The 15,450-nt window shown below is 41.9% G+C and overlaps 1 protein-coding gene across 1 annotated transcript in view; it reads left to right on the top strand.

The window, feature by feature from the left end:
- Window positions 1–5,616, top strand: part of IGFBP5 (insulin like growth factor binding protein 5) — a 44,193-nt gene extending 38,577 nt beyond the window's left edge. The window contains exon 4 of the mRNA XM_068246094.1: window positions 585–5,616. Within this exon, the coding sequence (XP_068102195.1) occupies window positions 585–716 (132 nt within the window). The 3' untranslated portion in view covers window positions 717–5,616. The remainder of the gene's footprint in view (window positions 1–584) is intronic.
- Window positions 5,617–15,450: the final 9,834 nt, after the last annotated feature.

The following is a 15,450-nucleotide window of genomic DNA, read 5'->3' as shown; positions in this document are numbered from 1 at the left end:
GATAGTCCAGAGGCCTCCCCTGTCCTCCTGGACCCTACCAATCCCGTCCCTCTAAGCATACCTGACGAGCTTGGTGGATCTGATCTCATGGCTACGCTCCTGTCTGTGTGCGAGTACGGCCTCACTGCACATGTGTCAGTACAGTCCCCACCTGTATTGTAGCACAGAGTCATTTGTACATGGCTTTTCCCCCTGTGCACGAGTGGCTTTGTGCTACTGTGCAGGCGCGGACCGTACTCATACCTGCACAGTTCGACCACGCTTGTACATGGACAAGAGCGTGGCGGGAAGAAGATGGTCCAGCCAAGCATCGGTGGGGTTGAGGAGGTCATTTCCCTCTACAAATCTTTTGAGTTTTTTTTTTCCTCAGCTTCTCTTTAACTCATAGAAACCAGACATTACCTATTGGAAGCAAATTATGCATGTGCATAATAAAGTAGATATAAATCTCATTCCATGATGGATAGTCCATATTGTTTCGGTTTTCTTTACAACAATAGCAAAATGTAGTCCAAGTTTTCATGTACTTTTACGTAGCTACATTTTTTAGCTGTTTTCTGAAAGTGATATTTTTTTTTTCACAGTGCAAACCTTCCAAAGGTCGCAAGCGTGGAATCTGTTGGTGCGTAGACAAATACGGACTCAAACTTCCTAACATCGATTACACCACTAGTGACCTGCAGTGTCACAGCTTTGACAGCAGCAACATCGAATGATCCCACCTCCTATCTCGGTGAACCTGCGACAGCCAGATGGACACGATCACTCTCTGTTTTTGTTACGTTTTCTGGGATATCTAGAGGGAATTATTTTTCTCCTTATCCTATTATTATATTTTTCCTCATCTCATCGGCAATGGAAAAATGATCGAAAGCTTGAGAAAGTAACACATTATATAAAAAAGACTATGCTGAACAAGTTGAGAAAAGGTGAACGTCTGTTGAATTTGATTTAACAAAAAAGAGTGAAGCTCGATGCAACAGAAACGTGAAGTAAAACAAAAAAGCTGAGATTTCTCTCTTGGAGAATCGGAAAATCTGTTGCATTTCGATGATTTTTTTTTTGTCTTTTTTCGACAATGGGAAGTCCCAATAAGCTTCGATAGGCTTCATGCTGTTCCTGTTCTGGTATCCACTGACTGAGAAAGGATGCAGCTCTCGTCTAATATTTGGCAGAAACGTATGTTTTGTTGGGAAGAAAAACCTTAAAGTAGCAACTTAGTGGTCCCTAAATTTCAGTCCATCCATCCCCATTCCTCCCTCAAGAACAAGGGGGAAAAAAGCTAAATGTAACACTTGACTTCTAAAATAAACAGGTTAACGAATGCTAGTTCGTGCCAACAGAGTCTGAATGATGTTGGTGAAAAGGAACCAAGAGGAACCATCTTGTTTCAATTTTCACCAACTGATTGTACCTTCAGGAATGGCCTACCTGTCACTTTAAATCTTCACCTATTGGGGGGGGGGGCATAGGACACTTGTAATAATGCACTCCAGAAATAAGTATTTTTGATAGTAATGGGTGAGTTTTCTGCAATCCTGATTCAAGTTCTTATTTTTTTTTTTATTGACTCCATGTCGATAAGGACATGGTTTATTACACTTGACACTTGACTGTGCTAATTAAGTTCTCAGCCCGAACCGTGGCACCATTTTGCCTAATTATTTGGTCAAAGGTGGGTGTGTAGATTCACTAATAAAGCTCTTGATTGTTTTATCTTATAGCAAAGAGTTCTGACTTATTTGCTGAGAAGCTGTGATTTTATTTTAATTTTTTCATGTTAATTAATTTTTCTTCTTTAGTTTCAATATTCTGCCTTTGCAGAATATTATATCATTTCCTCCCCCTCCCCTCCCATTTTGCTGCCAAAATCATTGCCTGCACATTTTCTGTGGCATAACCTGTTGGTTAATCTCCATTTTCAATACTCGAAGCCTACACGGCACTTTAGTAGTTGGGTTTGGAATCTGCTCACCCATATGCCTTTTTTGTTTTTTCCCCAGATTATTTTGGTGCTTTTTTTTTTTCTTGATGACGTTTCAATAGCTCGTTGAAAAATATAAGCTACAAGGATGAGTTGAAAATTGCTTTTTTAAGCATCAGAAAATGATGGAGTTGATCTCTTATTTCTTCATCGAGTCAGAACTTAAGCTTCTGGCTTTTGAGCAAAAAGAGGTTGGATGACTCAGGCTTTGAACAACTGAATGCTTTAGATACCACTTTTCTAAGTCTTACAAAGCCACAGGGGAACTTTTCTCACACTTTTTTTATGCTTAAGTTGCAAAATGTTTAGACTGAGCCCTCCAAAGTTCAGGCACAATTTGGTAGATTGGCAAAGAGCAGAAAGGTATATTTTTTTGGGCAAATATGTTGACTACAGTCAACACTATTTTTGAAGAATAAAACCGGACGCTCCAAGACGCTGTATAATTTAGTTGAATGAGAAAAACAGCAAAATAATAAAACTCATTCATTTTCAAAACCCAACACCTTGAAGGTATAAAGATAACTGTCTTTGGTTTGTTGACTTCAAAACGTATTGAGCAGTTGGAATGACAATGATAACGTGGACAGAAGGTCCTTGCTACCATGAAGGCCACAGTGGACGACCAGCTGTATTCTCTTTTAGCCTTGCGTTGCTGATGGTTATGCTTGGCATTCCTTCCTTTGCTGCCTTTCAGCCTCTTTATGGAAATACACAAGACAAAGAGTTAGCACGTGGACTTTGCAAAAAGTAAAAACGCTGACCGAACTTGACTCTGCAAGACTGTGTGGTCGGATTGTTCAGTGGACTTGTAATGTTATTTTTCTTTGAGCTTGGCCATTATCTGAATGTTCTTTGCTATATGTGACACATTTCTTGAAAGCTTTGTTATTGCTACTCCTGTAACAAGAAAAACAAAAACTTTTTTTTTTTTCTTTTGTTTTTGGTCAAAGTTTATATTGCTGATTGTGTTATTGCTAGTGACCAGTGGCATGGCTCCTTTGAAAGTTCATCATTCTAAATTAGTCTTGGAAACTAGCCCTTCAAGTCTTGGTACTGGCATACTGGGACATGAACAGCTGGAAGGTCAAAGGTGTTTCACACTTTTTTAAAAATAATCACAAAATATGGTAATTATATAGAGTCCTGTTGAGAATTCTACGATAAAAGAGTTTTCCACCTTAGCATGACTTAAATAGCTTTGTATTGTGTAATTTTTTTTCCTATTAAAGGGAACCAGAGACGTTGGGAGAAAGCTTTTATATATACCTGGGGCTTCCTCCAGCCCTATGCGCACGGATTGCTCCCACGCAGCTGTCCTCTGCTGGCTGGATCCGCCGGTACCGGGTCCCATCATTACTGCCAGTCGCCCGGCACACGCGGCCAATTGTCCGCATCACACAGGGCTCCCTCCATTATACGTATGCGTGAGGCTGCCTACTGCGCAGCCGCATTCGTAAGTGTATGGAGGGAGCCCCTGTGATGCGGACAATTGGCCGCGTCCGCCTGAAGTGACGGGACCCGCTACCGCCGATACAGGAAGCGGAGGATGGTGGCGTAGGAGCGATCCAGGCTTATGGGGCTGGAAGAATCCCAAGTATGTATAGAAGCTTTTTTCTATTTTTTAGGAACGTTCCTCTCTGGTTCCCTTTAAATAATGACTTTTTTATGATATTCTGCAGGTACATTTTTATGTTCTAGCTGGTATATATGCAAAAAAAAAAGTTACCCTAGAATATAATCCAACTCCGCTTTGCTTTTTACAGTTTTACAGCTTTTTTTACAGTTGACAAAAACACCTTTTGTCACCATGTGACTGAGATGCTAGAACAAAATCTAAAATTGTCTAAAAAAAAATATATCTGTTTTTGGGGTTTTTTTTTTAGATAAGCTAAACGAGCATAAATAAAAACTTGACAAGTCATGCCATTGTGGAAAACCTATTAAAGCTCCTGAAGTACTAGAAATTTAGCGTCTGGTTTTATGCAAAGCACAACTCAAACCCCGCCTCCTCTCCACCCCCAGCCCCCCTCCCCTTCCTAACAAAAACATAAAAGTTAAATCACATCTTTAAAGCAATCCGTTGGGACAAGAGATACAGTTGTGGTTGTGTTTTCAAAGATTCTGCCTAGTTCTTTTGTTGTTGGTGAGGATTGCTACTGTTCTCTTCCAACATGTTTTCTATATTTTTTTTATTTATTTTTTTGTACTGTGGAAATATTTTTGATAAATAAACTAAAACTGCAAGAAAACTGCAGTTACAATGTTTTAAAAAAAACAACATGAAAACTGATTCTTACTTGATACTGTTAGTTGGATGCGCACATAGAATTCTGTCTCCGCACAGTAAAAAGAAATTATAGATACGTTTTGGAAAGTGTCTATCAAAATAAGAATTTTTGTGCATTTTTTTGAATGTAGTATAAATTCCTCTGCCTGAATATTTATTGAATTTTATCTGTTATAAAACTGATCAACAACATCTTGCATTAGAATAGTATTTTTTGCCCTTATTCACCCATGATGGTAGCAGTCATATAGGTTTGTCGAAAGGAAATGTATGTTAAGGGTTTTATTCCCTGTAGGCCATATAATGTTTGTGAGTCACAAGGATGAATGTTAATAAGTAATATGGTCTGGTTGATATACTTTACAATCCAGTTATTGAAAATAATATACATTTTATACAGACACTGAAAAACCTTGCTCCTGGCCCTACTTGTGTTTCATTGTCCTTTTAAAATTTTATATAACAAACTCTGAGCACTTCTCATGGGTATGCCTTTAACCCCCTTGGCGGTATGAAAAATACCGCCAGGGGGCAGCGCAACAGTTTTTTTTTAATTATTTTTTTTTTTAAATCATGTAGCGAGCCGAGGGCTCGCTACATGATAGCCGCTGCTCAGCGGCATCCCCCCAGCCCCGCCGATCGCCTCCGGCGATAGGCGATCAGGAAATCCCGTTCAAAGAACGGGATTTCCTGGAGGGCTTCCCCCGTCGCCATGGCGACGGGGCGGAATGACGTCAGCGACGTCGGGACGTCATTGGGAGACCCGATCCACCCCTCGGCGCTGCCTGGCACTGATTGGCCAGGCAGTGCTCGGGGTCTGGGGGGGGGGCCGCGCGCCGCACCGGATAGCGGCGATCGGGCGCGCGGCAGCAGCGATCGGGGTACTGGCGCAGCTAGCAAAGTGCTAGCTGCGTCCAGCAAAAAAAAAATTAAGTAAATCGGCCCAGCAGGGCCTGAGCGGCACCCTCCGGCGGCTTACCCCGTGTCACACACGGGGTTACCGCTAAGGAGGTTAAAGTGAACCAGAGGCGAAGCACCCTCATGTATTTTACCATATAGATCAGTGGGAACATTAGAGAAAACACCTACCATGTTTTCAGTTTCATTCTGCACTGTTCAGCTTGCTTCTAATCAGCCCTGATAAAATCCCCGACTGAGCATTCAGTCTGTCTTTGTTATAATGACTCAGCTATAATGATTCCTGAGCAGAGCCACAAGGGGGCAGGCTTGGACTTGAAAAGACATGAGAGAACACAGACTCAGCTATAAGGATTCCTGAGCAAAGCCAGACTGCATGCTCAGTCAGAGATTTTATCAGGGCTGATTAGAAGCAGGCTGTGCAGTGCAGAATAAAACAGAAAGCAAGGTAGGTGTTTTCTCTAATGTTCCTACTGATATATATGGTAAAATACACGAGGGTGCTTCGTCTCTTGCTCCCTTTAAGACTCCGACCAGTACTGCAAAGTACTTAAAGATGCATACCTTTCTGTAGCTTGTGCTTTCCTCTTTCATTTGATGCCTGCCGTTCTACACCAATTAGTTTTCGTTCTATTTCAATTTAAAAATCACGGCTGCTACTTTGGATATGTTATAACTTCCGGGTCACCCCTGTCTTCTCTGTTAGAGAAGTGCATCACTGAATGAAGCAGGAAGAGGAAGTGACACGCATGGCCATTGCAAGAGGCTCCTCCAGAGTGGTCATAGCACGACTTTGTTGGTAGTCGTCTTTCTTAAAGGCATGCCCATGAGAGGTGCTCGGAGTCCCTTTAATACAGTCACATTTACATGATGGTTTTTCTGCATTCATATTTTAACTTTATCATGGGACAGTATCTTTGATAAACTGTCCTATAGCTGAATGGAGCAGTTTTTATAATCTAGAGTACCAAAAATTATATAATGGGTGTAAAATGTTACGTTTCAGGTTGTTACTTTTCAGTAGTGTGCACACATTGACATCCAACTCTTAACCCATAGCCCAGTTGATTTAGTACTAGCTTGGGAGAACTATGATGGCCAGTAAAAACAGAATGTCATGTTTTAAAATGTTAATTTTATACTTCCAAACACCCAAATAAAAACCGAATATTTACTATATTTTTCTTGTTCTAGTTTAGTTGGTTACCTGTAAGTGTATGTAAAAGAGCTTAGAGATGTCTGATCTGTGACTGTCATATACAACAACAAAGCCCCAGTTAAAAATCAATACCAAATAAATATATATAAATGTAAAACTTTACAATTTAAACTAACCTTGATTTGTTAGGCCATTTCAAACAACAGATGCTGTATGCCATCGGTGCCCACACTTTTTCAGCTCGCGAGCTACTTTGAAAATTGCCGAGTCCAAGAGATCTACCAACATTTCAAATGCTAAACTTAGCATTTAAAATGCTGGTATATTACTATATACTGTAAGTCTTATATAGTAATATACCAACATTACTGAATCTGAGAGAGCCTAAGCGCTTTGAGTCCTATGGGAGAAAAGCGCTATAGAAATGTTATTGTATTGTATTCTATTATAAATGCTAAGTTTAACATTTGAAATGTTGGTAGATCTCTTGGACTCTGCAATTTGAATTGCACCACAACCATAGATATTGGCATACAAAGTCAACAAATCTCCCCCTTCCCCTCTCCTGGACCCCCCACCAAGACCAAAAATATGTGCCTGCCAGGAAATCCTCCCGTTCAGTCTCAGTTTTCTCTCCGGAGTCTCAAGTAAGTGCAGGGCCTGTGGGGGGTGTGGCCACATCGATGTACATGTCTTACAGCGTGAAGGGGGAGGAGATGCTGCCTCACCATTTGCTCCTCTCCACTTCAGCCGCGCCTCTCCTCGGTGCGGCTAGGCAACAAATGACAATAGCCACGGCTGCTAGGTTGAATATTTTGACAGCCGCCGCTGCCTGACAGCAAAATTTTACAGGACGCGACCACGCGGCCGCGATCTACTCAGGAGGCGGTCAAAATCTACTGGTAGATCGCGATCGACCTATTCGGCACGCCTGCTGTATGCCATTCTGAATGGTATCTTTTAAAAAGGGAACACAGTACCTTGTTTTCAATGGGCACTGTCATTTTCTGCCATGATAAACAAAATAGTTTTCAGTCAGATAACAATTTCAAGTACTTCAGGGTTATCAAAATGTGTGACTGTTTTGTTGTTAAATTCTGGATGCAAAATGTCCGTATTCCTTGTACTTTGGCAAGTTTAACAGAAAAAGAAAATTTAGAAGACGGGGCTGATGTCACTAATTTAAAAACTGTATATAAAAATGTTTAATTTAAATTCCAAATGTGTTTATCCTTGCTGAATAATATGTCCAGTTGGTACACATTTTTTTATGCAGCAATATAGACATGTTGGTCCTTTTTATTTTAACCACTACTTCAGGAGTACTTTTTTGCACTATTTTTTTAAATAAATGTTCACGATTCTTCAGCCAATGGACTTCATATCAAATCAGTTTGCCATCCACTTGACAGATTTTGAATTGTCTTCTTTATACTCAATCACTTTAACTGTGTCAGATACCCAAAGTCCTACGCAATAACACAGTATTTCGAAAAACACCATAACCCATCTTTTTAACTCCGCCTTTATTTTTTAAACTATTTGCAGTTTAACCTTTCATTGTGTACATTTTTCAGGACCCTGTATTTCTGTTTTTTAGTTTGGGTTTTTTTTTTTTTTTTTAAATTCATCTTTACATTACAGTTATTCATAATCTTAACCGGTGTACAAAAACAAAAACAAAAAAAAATTATATATATAGTTTTAAAAAAAAGTTTGTGGAATATCTGAACACGATGGAAACTGTAAGTTCTCTGTTTAACATTTTGTACTTAATAAAATAAGAAAAAAAATCTCACATTTTATTACAAAAAAAAAGTGAAGATTGCTGTATGCTATTTATTCATCTTATAATTTATGTTACTCATCCGATCTTTGTCTCCTTTTTTTTTGTCATGACAAAGCATTTATTTAATAAAGTTATGTATACCATTTTTTTAATTAATGTTTTTAATGACCCTTGTTGCTAAAGTAAGACAGATTTAGGCTACTTTCCCACCAAGACGTTGCGTTTTAGGGGATGTTATGGTCGCATAACGTGCCCCTAACACAACGCATGGTGGTGTTGAAGTTGGACGTCAGATTGAGCTGCATTATGCGGCTCTCAAAGCAGCAGCTCCAGGTTAGTGATAGGAAGTCAGGAACTTTTTATGGAATCGGATCATTTGAATCGGATCATTGAAAAGATCCGGATCTTTGAACCGAATCATTTGAATCATTTTACTAGGGAAGCAGACTGGGTGACATGACTAGCAGGACAGGGCTTTCCCTGCACTGTACATTCTGTATGTTCCTGTTTCTTCCAGACAGACATCCACTGTGATCCGAATCTTTCATTGTGATGATCCAGGTGGTTCAACTCACAAAAAAGATCCGGATCAAATGAACGATTTGTTCATGATCTGGACAACACTACAGTCCCACCATGAGTCTCCACAGTGCAGTGAATATTAATTAGCCATGTGGCTGGCTGTGGAGGAGGAGGGGAGACCTCCTCCTCCAACATCACTGAGCATGTGCAAACAGTCTAAGGTGGCTTAGCCCAGTATAACGTACAGCATGCAGCACTTTGTGTGCACTGTGAACAGCACAATTGATTTTACAATGCTGTGAGTTAGGCTGCGTTACAGGCTGCTATAACGTGGGACTTTAACGTCCCACTGTGAAACCAGCCTAAAAGCAGAAGGCAATTTTTTTTAATAGTTTTGGTGGGAATTAACTTTAAAGGACTCGTAAGGCCAAAAAAAGAAAAGTAGTTACATTTACCTGGGGCTTCTTCCAGCCCCTAGAAGTCATTTGGGTCCATCGGTGGCCCATGACATCGGTAGCGTATTGTGCCAATGCAGTATTACTGTGTCGGTGCAGTATGCTCCCGGTGATGTGGGCGTGCTCTCGCGAGGGACCCATTGGGGGTTGGCAATCCTTGCAGGCCTCCAGCGGGGCCCTTGAGAGGACCAGAGCTGCCTGCCCGAGGGACCCAAATGACTTCTAGGGGCTGAAAGAAGCACCCAGTAAGTAAAACTACATTTCTTTTTTGGCCTTGTGAGTCCTTTAAAGAGACACTGAAGCTAAAAAAAAAAAATATGATATGATTTGTATGTGTAGTACAGCTAAGAAATAAAACATTAGGAGCAGAGACATAAGTCGAATATTGTTTCCAGTACAGGAAGAGTTAAGAAACTCCAGTTGTTATCTATGCAAGAAAAGCCATTGAGCTCTACGACTTTCAAAGTCGCAGAGAGCTTTGTCTTCTGAAGCTTATTATCTCAAGTGTCTGGCACTGTATTGTTTTTTTTTTCCCTGCAGAGAACAGTTCAAAAGTTCACTAGCCTGCTCTGTAAAATCGTTTACAATGCTGAGTAGTGTGTAAACTGCAAATATTAGAGAATGATGCAATGTTATGAAAAAAAACAACAACTATATAACTGAAAATAAAAATATGAGAATATTTTCTTTGCTACTAATTTTCTAGTAATTATCCGTACTACACAACCAATTCATTATATCATAATATTTTTTTTTCTCCTTAAGTGTCTCTTTAAGGAGATTGCGCTTCCTCTTTCTTTGACTGTCGGCATTCTGGCCCTTATTCAATTCACATTTTCTTCTAGGAGATAATTTTTCATCTTCTATAAAAAACAAAACTTTTCAGCACTCTGCAGTTGAAAAAATACCGAAAAGTAGGTTGAGAAAGTGCTGTCAAAATTAGGATTTCTTTGCTTGCAGATGGTGTAAAGGGCATTTTATTTATAAGATATGAAAATATCGCCTAGAAGACAATTTAGGAGGAAAAAAGTGAATTGCATAATGTGTGGATTTAATTCCAATATTTTGTCCAAGGGAGAGGTTCGGGACAACACCCCCAACAGTTTAGGGCTAAGTTTACACTATGGCCCATATTCAGTCAAAATTTCCCCGAGTTTTCTTCCAGGAGATCATTTTTTTTTCATCTTTTTAAAATAACTTTTCAGCAATTTGCAATTGAAAAAGTACCAAAAACTAGGTGAAAAGTAACATCAAAATAGTCATGAGTAGCTCCTTGCTTCCTGGTGACTTAAAGAGAACCAGAGACGAAGCACCCTCTTGTATTTTACCTTATAAATCAGTGGGAACATGACAGTAAACACCTAATCTGCTCTTTGTTTTATTGTTCTTTGTTTAATCTGACTGTTATCACCTCTGATAAGAATCCCCGACTGAGCACTCAGTCTAGCTTTGCTATGGAAAGATTATAGCTGAGTCTGTCTTCTCTGGTGTCTTTTCAGGCCCAAGCCTGCCCCCTTGTGGCTCTGCTATAATGACTCAGCTATAATTATTCCCTGCAAAGCCAGACTGAATGCTCAGTCCTGGATTCTTATCACAGCTAATAACAGACACTTTTAGCAGTGAGGATGAAACGGAGAGCAGGGTAGGTGTTTTCTCTAATGTTCTTATTGATATACAGTATATGGTAAAATACATGAGGGTGCTTCTCTCTGGTTCCCTTTAAAAGGCATTATATTGACCACAGGTGAAGATACCACCTTTGGGAAAACTTAGAGGGGAAAAAGTTATCTGAATAACTTGTGCATGGCCTATGTGCATGGATAGCGCCCTCACTACAACACAGGCAATGCCTGCACTACAGGATACAACACATTGGGGGTTGATTCACTATAACAAAGAGCGAGTGTTACCTTCTGTTACCCTCGCTATCTCCTTTTGCTCCACTTACTGCACGCTTAAGGTGTCACGTGTGCCCCTGCTAAAACGCCGCTATCCCGCGGCTAAACGGGGGTCCCTTCACCCCCAACCCACCCCCCGCAAAAGATGGTCGGCAAGTTGGTCGTGGGGATTGTCTTCCTGGAGGCAGGGCTAACGGCTGCAGCCCTGCCTCCAGTCGCGTCTATCAGACGCGCATCGCCGCCTCTCCCCCGCCCCTCTCAGTGAAGGAAGACTGAGAGGGGCGGGGGAGAGGCGGAGATACGCGTCTGACAGATGCGCATGGGGCAGGGCTGCGGCGGTTAGCCCTGCCCCAACCAGGAAGCGCTCCCCCGCTGCACGGAGGGGGTTTGGGGGATCAGGGACCCCCGTTAAGCCGCGCTATAGCGGCGTTTTAGCAGGGGCACGCATGCCCCTGCTAGCTATGAGGTCTGAAGCGAGATCTATTCTCGCTTCAGACTCTCTTTAAAGGACATTATCCCCGCACTTTGATTGGCCCAATAGGCTGCCTGTCAAGTGTCCTGTCAAGGGACAGGCAGCCTATTGGGCCAATCAAAGTGCAGGGATAATGTCTTTTGAAGGGATTGGACCTGCAGGGGCTCAGGGCAGGACGAGTGGAGCTCTCACCATTGCCAATTAGCAGGCATAAGTTCGTAGCGCATGTTATGCTACTCTGATAAGGCATGCTAACTGATAAGGCATGCTGTGATAAGGCACACTAACTCTGATAAGGCACGCTAAGCGTGCAGTTAGGGGATCAAAAGGAGATAGCGACCGTTACAGGAGGTAAAAAATATTGTGTTTGGTACTTATTTATATTTATTTGAATATTTTGTGTATTACACAACAATCGCAAAAAAAAAAAAATCGGAAACATGTGAAATACATATAAATGTAGGTTTCTCTCAGAGTAAAATACTCTATGAATTACTTTTTTGGGGTATGCCCCTGTCACTTACAGTAAACGGTGAAAATCTGACAGTTTTTGGACTAGTCGATATCCTCATGGGAGATTCTCGGCTATTTATTTATCTACAAAAGCACTTACTTAACTGCAGTTACTAAGTCCAACTGCCAAAGTAGTGTGTAAATGAGTAGGAAAGCTGCCTAACATCCTTTCCAGGGAGGCTTTTGTAAAGAATAAAGGTGATACTGTGAATCTCCCTTGAAAAGATGGACTAGTAAAAAATCTGTCAGATTTGACAGCTTTTTACTACCAAATGTAAGGCTAGGGTCAGTACCTATTCAGTAAGAAGCTCTTGGGCAAGGCTCCCTAACACTGCAGAGTGGCCTCTTGAGCGCGCCCTAGTGGCTGCAGCTCTTGAGTACTTTGAGTCCAACAGGAAAAAAGCACCATACAAATGTTAGGATTATTGAAATGGACTCATTTATGGCAACAGTAAGGCCTCTTCCCCACATGTGCGATGCTGTCGATTGCGTTTCCAGAAACGCACAGTGTGTGAGATACACAAGATATCAAAAGTGCCTAGACAGCGTCTGTCTTGTGTTTCCAACCAAATGGCCAATATGAGGAGGTCACCTCCCATTACAGAATATTTTGTTTGTGTTGGAGGCCTTCTGAAGCTAAACAAGAACATTGGATACTTTGCGAAATCCAGGAGCCCTACAATGACCTTTCAGTACAGCTCCTGCAACTCCTAGGATGAATATTTATGAATTAATCTACCAAGCCTCCAGTGATGTGAAATCCAGACCAGGCACCACAGACTGATAATGTGGACATATATCGATGGCAGATGGAAGGAATTCTTGCAGACTCTTCTACACAACTCCATCAGAAGCCAAAACAAAGGGTGGGCAGCACACACCATACAATAAAAAGACTACATTGTACGCCCTTTCAACAAAAATGATCAGTTGAACAGAAAAGTGCATATTTTGATGATAAGTGATTAATCCTAGCTGCAGAGATAATAGTTTTATATATGTATATTCAGTGAAACCCCCATTATCCGGCTCCAACGGGTGGAATTTGCACATTGTAGCGTCCTGCTCAGGATCCCTTTAAGACTCAATGTTAAAGTGAACCAGAGACGAAGCACCCTGATGTATTTTTCCATATATATCAATGGAAGCATTAGAGAAAACACCTACCCTGCTCTCTGTTTCATCCTTCACTGCTCAGCCTGCTTGTTATCAGCCTTGATAAAATCCCCGACCGAGCATTCAGTCTGGCTTTGCTCAAGAATCATTATAGCTGAGTCATTACAGCAGAGCCAAAAGGGGGCAGGCTTGGGCTTGAAAAGATATCAGAGAAGACAGACTCATCTATAATGTTTCCTGAGCAAATCTGACTGAATGCTCAGTCGGGAATATTATCAGGGCTGAAAAGAAGCAGGCTGAGCAGTGAAGGATGAAGCAGAGAGCAGGGTAGGTGTTTTCTCTAATGCTCCCACTGATATATATGGTAAATACATGAGGGTGCTTCGTCTCTGGTTCACTTTAAAAATAGGCCTAGCTAAAAAAAACAGTCCTATACCCCATACTGTATACTTACCATAAACTCTGTATTCATGTTGAAATACAGAAATTAAAAACAGACTTAACTTAATGTAACAGAGGTTTATTACTGTATAGAGAAGTGTATAAGTAGATTTGTGCATCTTGCAAGGCCAGCCCAGAATTTATTTTTTCTGGTTGCTTGAGAATTCTGGTTAACTGAGTTCTGGATAATGGGGGTTTTAGTGCACAAAGTGACCAAGCGAGACATGAGGACAGCTTTTGGAATAAATATTATAAATATTTCCTACAATGCAACAAGGCTCCCACAGTGTGATGTCAGGACCATGGTCCTGACATCACACTGTGGGAGGGGTTTCACCACAATATCAGCCATACAGAGCCCCCTGATGATCTATTTGAGAAAAGGTAACGATTTCTCATGGGAAAGGGGGGGATCAGCTACTGGTTGGGATGAAGTTTAATCCTTGGTTACAGTTCCTCTTTAAAGACTTGAGCCTTGTTTTAACGTGGCCTGTATGATTGGCTCACAGTGATCGTCTGTTAAGGGGCCAATGAAACTGTCTCGTTACCGATAGAAAAAAACCTTGATCCCCTGAAGACGCAAGATTGCGAAACCGGTTGGGAGGAGACAGGCGACACCTTTTATTGCCTTTTAGCTGTTGACCAGCACATACGCGCAAATTCATATCGGTGTTCCCAAAATCTTGGGCCCGTATGTAAGTTCTTATTCTTTTATCCATTTATGGTTTACACATATGTTTTTTAAAGAGACTCTGAAGTCTCTTTTTTTCCCTTCTTTTGTGTAACTATCCTCTTCAGCTTTAATGCCAAAGTGAAATCCCTGCATCCCCAGCTGCAGAGAAGTGATTTATTACTAGAGATAAGCCCTGCAAAGCCCCAGGGACTTCCTCAATGAGGCAGAGCTTTAGGCGGTAGCTCTGCCTCCTCCGCTCTCAATCTCTGCTGATCGCCGCCTCTCCCTGCCCCTCTCAGTCTTCTTTCACTGATAGGGGCGGGGAGGAGGCGGAGAGGGGCTTCCTCAATGAGGCAGAGCTTTAGGCTGTAGCTCTGCCTCCTCCGCAGTCAATCTCTGCTGATCGCCGCCTCTCCCCGCCCCTCTCAAACTTCTTTCACTGAGAGGGGTGGGGAGGAGGCAGAGATCTGCAGAGATTGATTGCGGAGATTGCTGAGCTACAGCTGAAAGCTCTGCCTATCCAGGAAGAGAAGCAATGCATGTCAGGGCAGCATGATCTGCGACCTGCAAAGTCCTAGAACTTTGATGGTCGTTTTCTAAGTAATAAATCACTCCCCTGCCGTTGGGGATGCGGCGATTTCACTCTGGCATTAAAGCGGAAGAGGAATGTTAAAGAGAACCCGAGGTGGGTTTGAAGAATATTATCTGCATTCAGAGGCTGGATCTGTCTATACAGCCCAGCCTCTGTTGCTATCCCAAACCCCCCTAAGGTCCCCCTGCACTCTGCAATCCCTCATAAATCACAGCCACGCTGCTGACAAACAACTTGTCAGAGCTGGCTGTGTTTATCTCTATACTGTCAGTCTGCTGCTCTCCCAGCCTCCTGCAGAACTCTAGTCCCCGCCTGCATTCCTTCCCTCCCTGCTGATTGGAGGGAAGGGACGGGGGCAGGGACCAGAGCTATGCAGGAGGCGGGGGAGCAGCTGAGACTGACACTACAGATGTAAACACAGCCTCACAGCATGGCTGTGATTTATGAGGGATATCAGAGTGCAGGGGGACCTTATTGGGGTTTGGGATAGCAACAGAGGCTGGGCTGTATAGGCAGATCCAGCCTCTGTATGCAGATAACATTCTTTAAACACACCTCGGGTTCTCTTTAAACAAAAGAAGGGGAAAAAAAGAGACTTCAGAGTCTCTTTTAAATAAACGGTTTACAC

The sequence above is a fragment of the Hyperolius riggenbachi genome, chromosome 7 (genome assembly GCF_040937935.1).
Source record: "Hyperolius riggenbachi isolate aHypRig1 chromosome 7, aHypRig1.pri, whole genome shotgun sequence".
NCBI classification, from domain to species: domain Eukaryota; kingdom Metazoa; phylum Chordata; class Amphibia; order Anura; family Hyperoliidae; genus Hyperolius; species Hyperolius riggenbachi.
This window is presented reverse-complemented; position numbering and strand designations above follow the sequence as displayed.